At 41.9% G+C, this 16,570-nt stretch overlaps 1 protein-coding gene across 1 annotated transcript in view; it reads right to left on the bottom strand.

The window, feature by feature from the left end:
- NAV2 (neuron navigator 2) overlaps positions 1–12,030 on the bottom strand; it is a 240,549-nt gene extending 228,519 nt beyond the window's left edge. The window contains 1 exon segment of the mRNA XM_086614125.1: positions 11,773–12,030. Coding sequence (XP_086470251.1) covers positions 11,773–12,030 — 258 coding nt within the window.
- Positions 12,031–16,570: the final 4,540 nt, after the last annotated feature.

The raw sequence follows: 16,570 nt of genomic DNA, 5'->3' as shown, positions 1-16,570 counted from the left end.
TGGAAGGGACTTCAAAGATCATCTAGTTCCAACCCCCCTGCCATGGGCAGGGAAACCCTCCACTACATCAGGTTGCCCAAAGCCTCATCCAACCTGGCCTTGAACACTTCCAGGGATGGGGCATCCACAACTTCTCTGGGCAACCTGTTCCACTGCCTCACTACCCTCAGAGTGAAAAATTTTTTTCTTATATCTAATCTAAATCTCCCCTCTTTCAGTTTGAAGCCATTGCCCTTTGTCCTGTCACTACATGCCCTTGTAAAAAGTCTCTCTCCAGCTTTCCCGTAGGCCCCCTTTAAGTACTGGAAGGCTGCTATAAGATCACCCTGGAGCCTTCTCTTCTCCAGGCTGAACAGCCACAACTATCTCAGCCTGTCTTCATAGCAGAGGTGCTCCAGCCCTTGGATCATCTTTGTGGCCCTTCTCTGGACTCACTCCAGCAGCTCCATGTCCTTCTTGTGTTGGGGACTCCAGAGCTGAACACAGTATTCCAGGTGGGGTCTCACGAGAGCTGAGTAGAGGGGCAGAACCATCTCCTTCAACCTGCTGGCCACGCTTCTTTCGATGCAGCCCAGGATACGGTTGGCTTTCTGGGCTGCCAGCGCACATTGCCGGCTCATGTTGAGCTTCTCATCCCCCAGCACTCCCAAGTCCTTTTCCTCAGGGCTGCTCTCAATCCATTCTCCACCCAGCCTGTACTTGTGCTTGGGATTGCCCCGACCCACATGCAGGACCTTGCACTTGGCCTTGTTGAACTTCATGAGGTTCTCACAGGACCATCTCTCCAGCCTGTCAAGGTCCCTCTGGATGGCATCCCTTCCCTCCAGCGTGTCCACAACACCACACAACTTGGTGTCATCTGCAAACTTGCTGAGGGTGCACTCGATCCCACTGTCCATGTCACCAACAAAGATGTTAAATAGCCCTGGTCCCAGTACTGACCCCTGAGGAACACCACTCATCACTGGCCTCCACTTGAGCATTGAACCGTTGACCACAACTCTGAGTGAGACCATCCAGCCAATTCCCTATCCACCGAGTGGTCCATCCATCAAAACCATGTCTCTCCAGTTTAGAGACAAGGATGTTGTGTGGGACAGTATCAAATGCTTTGGATAAGTCCAGGTAGACAATGTCAGTTGCTCTTCCGCTATCCATTAATGATGTAACCTCATCATAGAAGGCCACCAAATTAGTCAGGCAGGATTTGCCCTTAGTGAAGCCATGTTGGCTGTCACCAATCACCTCCTTATTTTCTATGTGCCTTAGCATAGTCGCCAGGAGGATCTGCTCCATGATCTTGATAATAGTGGACGCAGTTCAGGTGGACATGGCTAAAGAAAAAGGAATCTGCTTCAAAATATTTGTTTTAAGATATACAAGTGTAACAAAGTCTCAGTGTCCTTATTCATCATAAAATGTCAGCACAAAGGCTAGACCAACAACATGATAGAACAAAATACCCTGGTGGGATTTCAACAGGCAAGTACATAGAATTAATAGATGGCAGAAAAAAACAGTATAAAAATAATTTTTGGTCAGCAATTTCAGTAGAAGACAGGTGATCCTATCAGAGAAGATACTGTTCCTCATCACCTGAAACAAAAAGGTATTACTCCAACATTCTTTACAACTGAGAAGGTCTTTCAGTTGTTCAAATGGCAGATCCATCGAATGGATTACAAGGAGGCTGAGGTGCTGGGAAAGATTACAGATCCTCACATGTTGGGGCAATGAGACTCAAAATCTCTTTAGTTTGAAAAACAGCCTCTGAAGAGCTCTGTCACAGGCATAAAATACATTGCAAAGTGCTGGATACAAAAGGAATTACAATTCCAGCCTATCATACACCTCTTCCACTTCTCCTAAAGCCAAAGAATGGGTGTCCTTGGACAGCCATCCTAGAAAAATTTCACCTCTGAAAAACACAGTTGCCTATTAGCAAAAAGGCCTTGTCAGCTTCTACAGCATGAACAGGGCGAGCAGGAGGAACATGGAAATGATTGAGGAAGTTAGTTAAGTCCTTCTATTTGGAGAAAGTAGAATCAAATCAACAAGATCCCAGCACTGAGAACAGCTACTTCTGCAGCCGTTTAAGTCAGCCTGTCAAGGGTTGTTTTGGGTTTTTGGGGGTTTTGTTTGTTTGGGGTTTTTTTTGTTCATATAACATAAGAAAGCCTGGATGTGTATAACTAGATAATTTTGTTGTCAGGCAGGTGAGACAAATATCTCTAGGTTTCTCCAAGAAGGTTTTACGGCCCAGGCCCCTACACCTCTGGGATCATCATGTCTAAGAACTTGTCCTTCCCCCACCCAGTGGAGGAGGCAGCAAGTCAAGTACGTTAGCCTCCACTCCTGTGAGCTCCCAGAGCTTGAACAAAGGATTAATAGCATGTGGTACTTTTATTAATAGACCGAATTCCACCTTCAAAGAAAATGCCAACGAATCCATCAACTTATTGCCCAAGAATTAATGTTTCAGAGACCTGACCACATTTTCTTGTCAAGTATAGCACTATCGCTACCGAACCAATACCTGCCAATCCCTAGTTCCTTGGTCTCCACAGTCCTTAAGTTTTCCTTCTTGCTTGTAGAAAATAAAACCTCAACAACTGCTATCAGTAAATAGTCCACGGACTCTCTTAACAGCTGCTAGTTCCTTCAATACAGCCTCGCTACTCTCTGCTACCTACAGGCAATTCTGAAGTCTACAGCGTAAAAACAAACTCATCACTACACACTTTTGGACTGTGCCATGGTGATCATTATGTAAAGTACAAGACAGAAGAAATGGACCAATACTAGTGACAGGACAGGTAAAATAAGGAGATTTAAGGACTGTTTCCAACTACGAGACAGAGGATAGGGCAACTTCTAGCCATAGCTGTAGAGACAAAACCCACAGAAGCTGACAATAGGAAGAGGACTTCAGGAAAATTCAAGACAAGGGATGGACACCAGGTAATATTTAAGAAAAGGCCATGGGAGTAAACAAGACATTGTCAAACTGTGATGATATTACAGTCCAAACTGAACATGCATAGGGGTGAAAGTCCTGGTAAAAACCTATTTTGAAATCCAGAAGTTAAGATATTTTATCCTTTCATGTATTGTTTTCCCACACATTGCTTCCAGTTCTAAAATAACCCAAAAGTAAAATGAAAAATAATCCAAGGATAACACACCTAAAAATACTTTCAAGAAGTAAAAAAAAAGGTGGAATCAGACTAAAACTTCAGATCTCAGCCTGTTTTGAAATAAGAAGTGATCTGTTTTCTCAATTATTTAATAAATGGTTTATTTGTTTTAAGTTTTAGCAGTTATTTCCATGCCTATGCTTTGCAAAACTGAAGAAACTGAGAATGTTTCCACAAACTATTTCAGAAAGAACAATTTACAGATAAAATTAGAGGCATACAAGTAAGTGCCAAGTGTTTGACTGAATTCCAGTTCTTGGTGAATGGAAAACCAGCAGCTTCCTGTTACAAAATGTACCAACAGTTCATATCTAATAATACACATAAAATCTGACCATTTATATACTTCAAATATAGATGTTTCTAAAAATAATATTAAAGCAGGGTATTTTTAGCCAGGTAAACTTCTCGGGAGAATGAATCTGAGTTTGGTTGAGATCCTACAGTTTGCTGCAAGGAAAAAATAAATTAACGGGTTACATTTGAAGAGCATCTCTTGATTTACACCAGAATAAAAGTAGAATGTTTACCCCCAAAGCTTAAATAAGCAGAGAGCAGGTGGGAAAAAAATGGAAGAACAGAAAACAGCCTTCCAATAAAGGCCCAACTATCACTTCATTCAAAATTATATCTTCTTAAACAGTATTTATAATATTTGTTCTGTGTTGTGAGTTTGGGAAGTTCAAACAAAATAACTATTGATTTAAATCCCTCCTTAATTTCTTCCACTTTGGCAGGACAAAGGGACTTGTAGGCTAAAAGCATTAAAATATTCTACAAATTAAACAGAGATTTAAATCTAGCAGTGAGATAATCTGGAAACTGAAATTACAGAGTAGATAATGTTTCTCAAAGGATTCTTCAAAGGAAATGAAAAATAGCCAAAACCAGCACTGAATTTCCAAAACCAAGAACTGAATCCACCCTTCCTATCTCAATGAAATAAAGGCTTTATTTTCTGATACCCTCTGGATAGAAAAAGAAGAGCACAAGTGATGTTGGTCTCAATTTTCTTTCTTTTTGGTACTTCTCAGGTACTTGAAACATGAGAAAGGTTCGAGTTTTGTTTACTAGACTCCTTCTTTATAATTTAATTTTTGTTTGTTTTCTTTTTCACTTTTTGAGAAGTATAGCTCAGGTTTAGTGTAAGGAATTTTAAAAAGCCGTATCCGTTGTTCTCTTCTACTAATATCCTTGTAACCTGTACAGCTCAAGTGGTGCCCGTGCTAGGTCTATGATACACACCGATGCTTTTGTCTTTCAGTTTCCTCTTGCTATACTTGCTTTGCAAACTAAAATAATTTTATCCATATATTTGAATATTAACAAATTAGATATATCAGCTGGCAGTTGGATGGGTAGAAAGACTTAATGTCTCTTTGTTGAAGCCAGTTTTAGTTCCGACAAGCCTCCAGCAGAGACTGAGTGTCCAACAGAACTGAAATACAACACATACTCAAAGAAAGACAAGTTCTGTGGAACACACACAACGGATAAACACTCTAGGAAAAGTAAGAAGCAAAAGTCTAAAATATGTCAGAGAAATTCACCAGTGCAGCTAGGGTGGCAAAAACAGGCAAGGAGAAAGAGAGCAAGAAAAAAAAAAATTAAAAAAATTTAACTCATTTCTGGTTAGAGGACAGCTGGACCAAAGTGAAGTGTCCTGCTAGGGTGCTGCCATACATGAAGTGCCAGAGCAGAAGGTGAAAAAAATTACTTGCTAAAAGAGGGACAAAGAAAGTGACAGTATTCAGTGAAGAAATATAGTTTTATAGAGTAAGCTAATGGCTTCAAGGACAGAGGGAGAACACATGGACACCATATGCATAAGCATTTTGAACTGATTAACAAGTAGCAGCAAAGGAGAAAGATAATCTAATAGTCAGGGGACTAGCTAGTAATTTTCTATAGCACTGCAGACTTTATGACCTTGAGTAAGTTTCTTTGTGCCTTAGTAATTCATTTGTAAAATAAGAACGATATCCCTACCTCTAAGGAGTGCTCTTAGGTTAAGTACATTAACATTTGGAAGCCCCTTAGATATAACTTGGTAGCAGAGTTCAGATAAATAGCATTAAAAAAAATAATTAAATTGGAAGCAGGAAAAAAGGTCATATTAAATGAGCGTTTCAAAAACACTATCATGGGACATAAAAACTTGAGTGAATTCAACAGCAACGTTATTAGCTCAACAATAAATATCTTTGGAAATCCCATCTCGGGCAATTTGACAGTGAAGGTACTGAACTCGGAAAGCAACATTACATGATGACCAAATGCTCTTTCACTCAAGAAGTGTCACAATTAAACTGAAATCAGAGTAAAAAAACATTTTTCACTCATTACGCAGCAGAGTTAAAAACTGAATGGAAGTTTGAATCCAAGTGACCCTTCGCATATTCTAAACAAAACTCAGCAACGAAAGAGCCTCCTGAGTTTATACTGCAATCTTACATCTTTTGTTCAAATGCAGGTCATTAAAGCAGGGTAGCTCTTTATATTAAAAGACAGATCACTGAAAACTCCACGTTAATAATCACAATAAAACAATTCATGAATTCTTTTCTATCTGGTAACATTTCATTTGGAACAACTGCCTAACAATTTAATATTTACTGGTATGTATCTATAAACATATTATCAAAACTATTGTAATCATAAATAGAAGAAGAATTCGACTACTTAATAGCCTCAGATTGCTTACAGCATGTCAAAAAAATTAAATCCATCAGAAAGCAAGATACAGCAAGGTTTTTTCAAAATGTACTTAAGTTCATAACTATGATTATATAAACAAGCTCATTAAAAGTAATACTTTTTTGTCATTTTCTATTTTGATAGCCTGAATCTGTTGTTTCTCCTTAAATTTTTCAAACTCTTCAGTAAAATTTCTCCTTTCTACACATACTGAATCCAACTTCATTTGTTTTTTTCCAACATGCAAAAAGCTATCTTTCATGGTTAAGTTATCAGTATTACTGGCCACAGTTCTCATTATCTCTTTTATAATTAGCTCAGCAGTGGTATCGGGACCAAATTTTCCACCATTAAGGCAGCTCACATAACAGCATTGAAACCAGTCAATGCATGTCTGACTTTAAATTGGGTCCAGATAAAGATTTGCTTGATTCCTATCCCTTCTGCAAGATGGCTCTGTAGTAAAATTGTGAAGCCCAGTATCATCTATAAAAAGGCTAATGCACGTGAGAAATCAAGGCATAATTTCTCTGCAACACACTTTATTAATCTTTCTCCCTATGCAGCTTCACATTAGCACGACAGCGATATGGAGGTAAATGGCTTCTGGCAAAATTAATTAAAATATAGAAAAGTAATTACTAATGTCTGAAATATATGGATCCATTTGGATTGCTAATGACACGGGAACAGGGATAGCGAGGCAGAGGAGGCGAACCAATAGCCAAGAGATTCCAAGTCACACATGGCTCATGAAACACTTGATGCGAGTCTACATTAGAAGTGTGGAGAAATACTGGAGCAACTTATTAAGTAATCAATTTGTGAGCAGCTGGAGTACTTCCAGGCAGGGCACAACTGACTGAAAAACTCCCTAAAATTTTTTCAGTAGTGTGTTATCAACCTGGGAATGGCTATCCAATAGATTTTGCCAGGGACCTGCAATGGAGCTTCTCTACCCATTCCATTCTATATCATTGTCATTGACTTAGACTACAGAATGGTTAGTGAGAAAAATCCGGGGACATTTCTAATCTTAATGGGTACACAAATGTTTTTAGAGAACACCCAACTCAAAAAAGCCCCAGATCTAGACTGCCCCAGACCTAGACAGCCCAACTCAACATGATCTTCACAAACTGGGACAGCAATGTGAAGAACAATCTAGCTGAACAAGATGGTTTTATTGCAGACAATGATATCTACCCAATTTGGAAGTGAATTATTAAAAAAAGGTCTAGGCAAACCAAGAAGAGTTCAGTAGATAGCATAAAGACTCGTAGCGAGTTCTAGAAATTGTGAGAGAACTGGTTAAAAGAATTAGGTTTGCCTAGCATAGAGAAAGAGAAAAGCAAGAGAGAACATGAGAACACCTAGTGAATGTTTGCCTTCCACGTTCACCAAGAGAGGATAACTGCCTAACTTTCAGCAAATGAATATTGCAAATAAATTGGCAAAGAAACAACAAGTCCCACTCTCACCTCTTCCTGCTAAACATTAAGGACAGCTACAGGTAATACGGATAAATACACATTCTTTAATACCAGGTTAAATAGATGCCTGTCAAATTCGAGTGTTTTAGTGGAAAGGTGGGACCAACGACTTAAGAAGGTCCCAGTGCTTTTAGGACTGCTACAGTTACTTAAAATACAAACAGTAATTATTTTTTAGGTTCTCCAGAGAACCAAAATCAAGAAGCTAGAGAATACAATAAAGCAGCAATAAACACAGTAATTAAATCTATGATCTCCTTTGGTGGCTTTCACATTAACATGGCAACAGACTGTGTTCTTGGAACAATACCCTGTATCTTCCTTCTTGTGTCCTGCATGAACAATTTTACCATGCCCATGGACTTCTAATTGGCAATGACTTCTGTCTTAAATAACTAATGCAAATTTAGTAGCCAAATACATACAGCTTTTTCAGAATAACTAATAAATACTATTTTGTATATGAGAGATCACTATCTTGCTATCTACTTGATGGAAGTTTCTCTGGTAACAAAGTTAAATATTTCCAAAACAAAGCTCTCTAAATACGGATACAATTTATTGGTGGTGTTTTCAAATTAGACAAAATAAGCACCAGTGCAACAGTAGGATAATGTTGTGCACAACGCAGGGAATTTAATACGGAAGAATGAATGGAGTGTGTATATCAGTAACAATAAAATACGAAAGATACTGCCATGATTCATCAACTGAAGATTTCAGACTAGCATTTACGATGGGCTTGATGCTAAAACCCTCAGACCTTTATTTGAAAAGTGCCTCTGAAATACACTGAAGAATGCTTTTTATAAATTACACAGCATTTTAAATAACACGTTGTCCTTATATGGCCCTAAGGCACAAAAATTCCAGTCACTATAAAATCCAGCACACCCATGTAAAACTATATCAAGAAGAACAATTTAAAAAATAAATCAAAATATTAAGAAGTTTTTCACTGATACCACATTTCTCAAGTGGGACACCTTGATTTTCAGCTTTTTTTTTTTTTTTAAATAGCGCTTTAATGAATGCCACCTGCGATGTCCATGTTCTCTGAAGAATCAACCTCAGGGTACCACCTGGCACCAAGAAGGCTCATGAACCTAGCACCGGTGTGCAAGTGGCTTGAAGCATTGTAAAACAGCATTAGAATGTGGTCTAGTATCTTCACACTGTGACTTCTGGTCCATGCACTAGATACACCCTCTTCTCCAGAATAATCAGTAAACTAAGTGCAGAGAAAAAGGCATCCAGAAATTCAATGTGGAAGTATATATACACCATGATGGGAGAGAAGAAAATCATATGCACAAATAGTTAAAGGTACCCCATCTATCTGCTTCAGCCCTCCCATCGTCTCTTTCCCTGTAAGCAGGTGTCCTAAACAGGAGGTCAAGTTGCTCTCTGCCTTTTTTCTGTACACATAACTGAATTCTGTATTATGAAGTGCAAAGAGGACCAACTTCAAAAGGATTAAGAGCAACTCCCTAAAATACTCCCAGAACATCCTGTGGCTTGTTGATTATGAAACCCTCCAGAGATATGATAGGATTCTGAATTCCCTCGTGTTGAAATAGAAACTGAACTCGGATATCTCACTCTCTAAGCGAATGCTCTAACCGCTAAGCAGCTGTACAAAAGCAATGCTTCTCTGCCACTTGTGTTGGAAGTGGCCTGATATCACCTTGGGTTTTGATGGAAATAGCCTATGTCTCTAACTCCAAGAGAAAGTTCGGGACTTGGAATTCCAAGTTCAGCCTCAACAAGGGATACAGCACAAGTTAAATAGATTTTGGTCATTTTTATTTCTTCTCTTTCTTTTTTTGATTCAAGTGTCACAATCTCTTTTTAATTCTCTCTCCACCCACACAGGAGGATATCATGTCCTTCCCAGTGGGCTGCAAACTCCATGTGGAGACCAAGCTCTACAAAAGATGGGTGCCAAAGCATTTGGTATCGGTCCAACTCATGGATCTAAACTCAAAATGTCACAATAAGAACATAACTTCCCTCCATAACAGGGGATGCCAGGTGTCTGCACAGTAAAATGATGAGGGCCAATTGGTGCATAAGATAAAATATCCAGAGAAACAAGTGATCACCCCCATAGGACATGTCTATGATTCTTGAGATATTTAGTCCTAATGCCCTGTTTCAGACTAAACCTTACTAGGCTTATTATCAGAAAGCAATTCTACACCTGAATGTAGCTGAAGGTTTTTCAAGATAAAATGCTTCAGCTGCTGCCATACCATCTGGCAGCTGTCCATCCATCCCATTCCTCCTCCCTTGGGAGGGAGGGATGGACAGGAGGAAAAGAACAGTGCCCTTGACACAACCAATCTGGAAAAATCTCTCCCTTTAGACATAGGCCGATGTTCCAAATGACTACCTTGAATGGCAAAGACCTGCATGCTTATGTGGGCAGAGGGATCAAAGCTGGATCAATAAGAATAACAAAAAAGGACTTGTGTTTATTCACGATAATGGATAGTAAACCAAACCCCAGTGGTTCACACCTTAAAAGGTGTTGGTCATCTGCTACAACCAACACAAATGAAGCTAGTGAGAATGACAAAGCTTAGGATTTCTACCACTGCTGAAATTATTCAAAACTCAAAATTATCTGAAATGCCTTTGGCAAAAATTGCTCCCTGTTTAAATACAACAAATTAGCATGAAGACCCTTTCATCATCAGGATATAAAAAATGGGGTTTGTTCCACATCTGTATAAGGGCTAAAAAGACCACAGTATTGCCCTTCCTGCTGCAAATGGCTACCACGGGAAGGATCTCTCTGATTATAAGACGAGAAACTATTTATGAATAAACAATCACTTTGGCAGGAATGTAAATTTCTATGCAGAAACCAAGGCGTGTCTGAGAGAAAGGGCAGTATGTAGTAAGATTTTGCTGACACTTCATAACCACAAGGACAGACTCTAGCCCAAGGAAAAAAAAAAAAAAGAGTATTTGTTTATCTCAAGAACAAGATGTGATGCTCAGGTTGGTCTGTCTGCTGCCACCACCCTGCCACCAGTACTTGTCTGTCTCCTTCTCCTGTTCTCAGTCCCTCAGGAATCGCTACAGTCTTATTCATCTGTCCTGAGCAGCCCGATACGTCACCCTGTCTACCAGCAATGAAAGTGGAGCATATCCTAAAATTCAGGGCACGGGGCCAAACGTGGCCAATCAGTAGCCACAATTGCCTTAAGAGAACAGGGTTATGAGGCCATAGATTTCAAAATCTAGATGGCAGGGATGACCCATTTTTTCCTTGAGGAAGAAAAAGGAAAAAAAAAAAAGAAAAATATGAGTATTCCCTATCCCAGTATAACAGTATCACCTTCTACTGAGCTCAGATATTGCTAGAAGCAGCTTGTAACGTATATGGCTGTTGCCAAAATACATCGCGCTGCTGCACAGCAATCTCTCTACAGCGTTAATCAATCCTGCTCGCTGCAGCAGACCATCTGCTTTGCGCCCACCGTAGTACGCTCACACACGCTATCTGCTCACACTGCTCTTGAGCACACTGGGGCATCGGCAGCGCAAGGCAACCCGAGCCACGCTGAAAACGTTACTATGCGGACAAAAATTACACGAGCTGAAGAACGGACATTTCTCCTCCCTATACGGGAAGCAGCACATGTAAAAAGAGGTTAGAAAACTGATACACATTAAAGGGAAATCTAAAAAAAGCGTCTTGATAATGTGCTGCATCTATGATGTCATGCACATAGAGCATTAAAACAGACAATTCCACTTGAGTATTCATTTCCTACATGATCTCTTCAATGTAGCTGCACTGAGAACGACATGCATATTGTAATGCAACATCAAGCACTGCCTCCCATTCACTCTCTACACAACTACAAATACCAGTCGTTCACAGGACTAACCCTCTGGTACAGTACATGACCAAACACAGAACACATTCATGACAAACAGCAATTTTTCCCCATCCCAGGCACACAACTCAGCCGTTTACAATCAGCACCTACAGAAAGAGCACAAAGAACACACCCCACAAACAACATTTCTACCATCTCCCTTCTGTAAATCCCCCAAGTTCATGCAAAGGCAATGCAGAAGGCAAGCCAGGCAAGCAGCACACACAGCAGCACCATCCCTCACCACCCCATCATCAGCACCAACATGCTGACAAAATTACAAAATCATCCTTCGGTAAGACGTGCCACTATGCGGAATATAAAACATCCCACCACTGGAGACAGATGTTATTACACACGCACACATACACACCCTCCCCTTCTCTCACTGCTGTTCACACCACTATCTACCTCAGAAAACCTGATGCACACATTCAATACAGAAATAAATTCTCACATACACCTCCCCAGTATTTGGTGCCTTCTAACCTGCGTGTCAAATCCATTTTCTACCGAGCTACTCTTCCTTGGTGGGAGTCCATCTCCTGCGTTTTCTTGTCCATTAGGAGATTTGAGAGGAATCTGGCTGGAATACAATGGCTTCGTCACCTCCACCTTGTTCCCAAACTTCAGGTAACAGGGCTGTGGGATGGTCCTGGCCGTTGGGACATGCAGAATTGGAGCAGCGCTGTGTACGGGTTTAGGTAGTCCCGATTTCATTTTGGAGGCTACCAGGATGGCTGGCATTTTCTCTTTCTGCTTTCCTAACACGTTTCTGTCCGCAGCAGCAACAGCAGAGACAGGAGGCAAGGAGAGAGAAAAGGACACGTTGGGGAAGCTGCTCTGCACTAAAGCAGCCTGGTTTACTGCAGGGATTTCCAAAACCAGCTTAGAATTTAAAACCAACAATAAAACCAACCAGAAAAAAAAAAAAAGGCGGCAAGCAAAAAAAAGAAAAGAAAAACCCCACAGCACTTCCAGCCTAAAATATCTCCTAGCTTTACGCCAGCCTTCCACCTGTTTCCTCTAATTTTATTTTCAGTTCTTCACCACTGTCCTCCTTCCTATTTCTGCTGTTATTTAACTTGCTCCTTCCTTTCTCTCTCTGGCTGACTCCTGTAATTTTCTTCCCTGGAAATGGGAGACTTTCACTCCATTATCTCGTCACCGCATCTCCAAAGTGAGGCAGCCTTTTGGAATTACAGAAAAAAAAAAAAAAAGGAACCTGCTGCTGCATATGCTTCCCCTTCTGTATGCACTAGAGAGCGAGCGAGTGAGCAAGCAGGATTTCCAGCTTAAGATGTCTTTCTTCAGTCTTAGCCAAGAAGCAGATGTAGCTCAGTGTGTTAATGACTGATGCCCTTGGATACGAGCCTTAGAGAATCAAGCTTCTTAAGCCTTAATAGCTGTGAACAGGACAACGATGCTGGAGCAGAAGGAGAAACGTCCACTGACAGCAATTTTAAATAAAAATATGCCAGTGGCCACAAAATTTCCCGGCTCCCCCAGTGCTGATCGTGAAAACCTGGAAAAAAATAAAATAAAAAGAATAATAATAATAAAAAAAAAAATCATTCAGCTGTCAGAGAGAAGGGAAAGCAGCCGCCGCCTCATTTTCCCCTCCCGCAGTGGAGCGGGTTCCCGCCCGGCGCTGCTCGGCGCATCCTGCGCCTCTCCCGGGCTGCCTGGGGGGGCTGGACGGGGGCGGGGGGGAGCGGACGGCCCGGGCGGGAGGCGGCGGCTGCCGCGGCGGCACGGTGCAGGCGGGGCGGTCCTTGGATTGGCCCTGCCCGCTCCGAGCAGGAACAAAAAAAAAAAAAAAAAAAAAAAAAAAAAGAATTTAATAAAAAGAAAATCTCTTTCTCCGCAGGGGGAGGAGCGGCTTCAGTTCCCGCGGCGGGCAGGGAACTCCGCGGCTTTAGGGGCTGCGCGGAGGGAGTTTCGTACCGGTTTCTGACTGAAATTTAAAAAAAAAAAAAACACAACACAACACAAAAAACGCGGGGAGGAAAGGAAAGCGCGTTCAAATAAAAACACCTGGAGGTGACTCATTGTTCGTTGCTGTTCGGGAAAACTGCCGCTGCCAGCATCAACAGGAATTTGAATAAGCACAGTGAGTAATGCAGCCCTATTAGAGCAGCACTTGGCTTTTCGGAGCCTTTCTTTCAGTGTCACAGGTTCCTCCCCGTGCTGCTCTGCAGACACCATGATCCGTTACAGCCCCCACATCCCTCATTCCTGCGAAACATGACGCATTTGGGGGCTGCACGTCTCCCTCTGCCCACCAAGCACCGTTCGGGGCCGCCGACAACCATTGGCATGGACACTCGAGGCACCGAGAGATGCCTTCAGACTCATAAGGGGGTCTCAGCACCGGGATATACAGTGCCACAACGCCTAATTTTCAGACAGCCAAAGGCTTCAAGTTACCACAGAGGTTTCTCACATTATATACAGGGAGAGGGGAGAGTGCCTCGGAATAATATTCACAAAGCCAACACGAGACACGGAAAAGAAAGTTGTTTTAAATCACATCCTCATCACAGCCCCAGGTATGGTATTATTTCCCAGGCAGGGACACGTACTTCAGATCCTTATTCTCATCTCACCCACTGCCTCAAGACCGAATCCCTGTACCAATGCCCAGGTGGCAGGGACAGGAGCGATCCCAGCAAGCAGGGAGAAGGAATGAACCAACCCTTGAAATATTTGAAATACCCAATGGATGAGCATCCGGCCCACGGAGCTATTCAGCAGGACAGAGGAAGCACGGCCCCACCACCCTGGCCCATCTAGGCTGTGAGGAGTGCTCAGAGAAGGGAGACTGAAACATGCTCCACGATCCATTTTAAGTGGAGCTGAGTCCTGCCCATTTGGCACCCTGACTTCCGGTAAAGTTTTAAATGTGCAAACCCCAGGTTTTTACATCTGAGGCTCTTCCAGACAGAAAAATGAGGCATTTCTAGATTGTAGTTGTCTCCAGGATTAGGCAGCAGGGCTAGGATAGCATTTTAGGAAATAATGGAAGTCATGTCATGGTTTAGCCCCATCTGGCAACTAAGCCCCACACAGCTGCTCGCTCACGCCTCTGGGTTGGGATGGGGCAGAGAACAAGGAGAAAAAGTAAGAAAACTCGTGGGTTGAGATAAAGACAGACTAATAGGTAAAGCAAAAGCCATGTACACAAGCAAAGCAAAACAAGGAATTCAGTCACTCCTTCCCATCAGCGGGCAGGTGTTCAGCCATCTCTAGGACATGCGTAACGGTGACTTGGGAAGACAAACACCATCGCTCTCAACGTCTCCCTTTCCTTCTTGCCCCAGCTTCATATGCAGAGCATGACATCATATGGCATAGAATATCCCTTTGGTCAGTTGGGGTCGGCTGTCCCAGCTGTGTCCTCTCCCAAATTCTTGTGTACCTCCAGCCTACTCGCTGCTGGGGTGGGGTGAGAAGCAGAAAAGGCCTTGACCCTGTGCAAGCACTGCTCAGAAATAACAAAAACATCTCTGTGTTATCAACACTGTTTTCAGCACAAATCCAAAACATAGCTCCACACTAGCTACTATGAAAAAAATTAACTCTATCCCAAAACCAGCACAAATCAGAAGAGACCTGCATGCTGGATCCTTCCATGGAAAAAAACCTAACAAAGTAATAGGCAGAACGGGAACTTAAAGTCAGAACTTGTGTCCTACTCAAGGTACTATTTTTCCTCATCATCGCAATGTAACAGAACACATTTTCAGAAGATATTAACTGTACTATATGAGGTTTTTTGTTGTTGCTGGTTCAGGTTTTTTTTTGTTTGCTTTTTTTTTTTCCTTTGGAGATATGTCACATTAACTAGATTATTTAAAACCCAAAGCAAAGCCTGGACATGCTATCACTGCAGTCTGCCATCTCTCTTGCTAGACACTGAGTAATTCAAATTCCCATGGCACACATGAAGCGCATGCATCAACGTGAGTTTTGGATGTTGCTGGGATTTTTCAGCTTGTCTGCTTTCATATATACCAGCCCTGCAGGCTGCTTTGTATTCACTCAAAGAGGGTAATCTTTTTTGTTGTTGTTTTTAGGAGTAACGGCTTTCACCCTAGTCTCTTTATCCACTAATCTCAGATTGGAAACTGCATTTCTCTGTTCACCCATCTCACTGAGACAGATCTTCCAATGTTTACTCCCCTGTCATAACACTACGCACAGTGTCATTTTTAATATAACTATATGGAAAATTTCAAAGCCCAACAACTCGATGAAGAAAGTCAGATTTACCATGTGAAAGGATTGGTAGTTATGAGAGCAGAAATGTGTGAAATGCTCCGATGCCCTTTCACAGAATCATAGGATGGTTTGGGTGGGAAGGGCCTTCAAAGATCATCTAATTTCAATCTCTCTGCCGCAGGCAGAGACACCTTCCTCTAGATCAGGTTGCTCAAAGCCCCATCCAACCTGGCCTTAAACACTGCCAAGGATGGGGCAGCCACAACTTCTCTGGGCAACCTGGTCCAGTGCCTCACCACCCTCAGAGGGAAGAATTTCTTTCTTAGATCTAATCTAAATCTGCCCTCTTTCAGTTTAAAGCCATTGCCCCTTATCCTATCACTACATGCCCTTGGAAAAAGTCCCTCTCCAGCTTACTTGTAGGCCCCCTTTAGGTACCAGTAGGCTGCTAGAAGGTCTCCCTAGAGCCTTCTCTTCTCCAGGCTGAACAGCTCCAACTCTCTCAGCCTGTCTTCATACGAGAGGTGCTCCAGCCCTCGGATCGTCTACATGGCCTCCTCTGGACCCACTCCAACAGCTCCATGTCCTTATGCTGGGGTCCCCAGAGCTGAATGCAGTATTCCAGGTGGGGTCTCACGAGAGCAAAGTAGAGGGGAAGAATCACCTCTCTCAACCTGCTGGCCATGCTGCTTTTGATGCAGTCCAGGATACAATTGTTCAGTGCTGAAAACTCCAGGGAGACCTTCTAGCAGCTTTCTAGTACTTAAAGCTAGCTAAAAGAAGGTTGGGCTGAAGTATGAAAAACTTGACAAAGATCCAAGTCTCAAAACAAGGCTAATTTTAGGCCTGTAATAAAATATAATGTTTAAAAGCTATTAGAAGATCTAATTGACAGCTTTATGTTCTGTTCTTCACTCGTGTTTTATGAGGTTCAGGCCACCAATCCCAGCTGCACAGAACTTGCTAGTTTTTGTTGTTTTGTTTTCATCTTGGAAAACTGGCTAGGTTACAGGATAACAAAGCAGACACAAAATTAATTTGAGCAAAAGAAAATGATTCTTTT

The sequence above is a fragment of the Tauraco erythrolophus genome, chromosome 6, assembly GCF_009769465.1.
Source record: "Tauraco erythrolophus isolate bTauEry1 chromosome 6, bTauEry1.pri, whole genome shotgun sequence".
Classification (NCBI taxonomy): domain Eukaryota; kingdom Metazoa; phylum Chordata; class Aves; order Musophagiformes; family Musophagidae; genus Tauraco; species Tauraco erythrolophus.
This window is presented reverse-complemented; position numbering and strand designations above follow the sequence as displayed.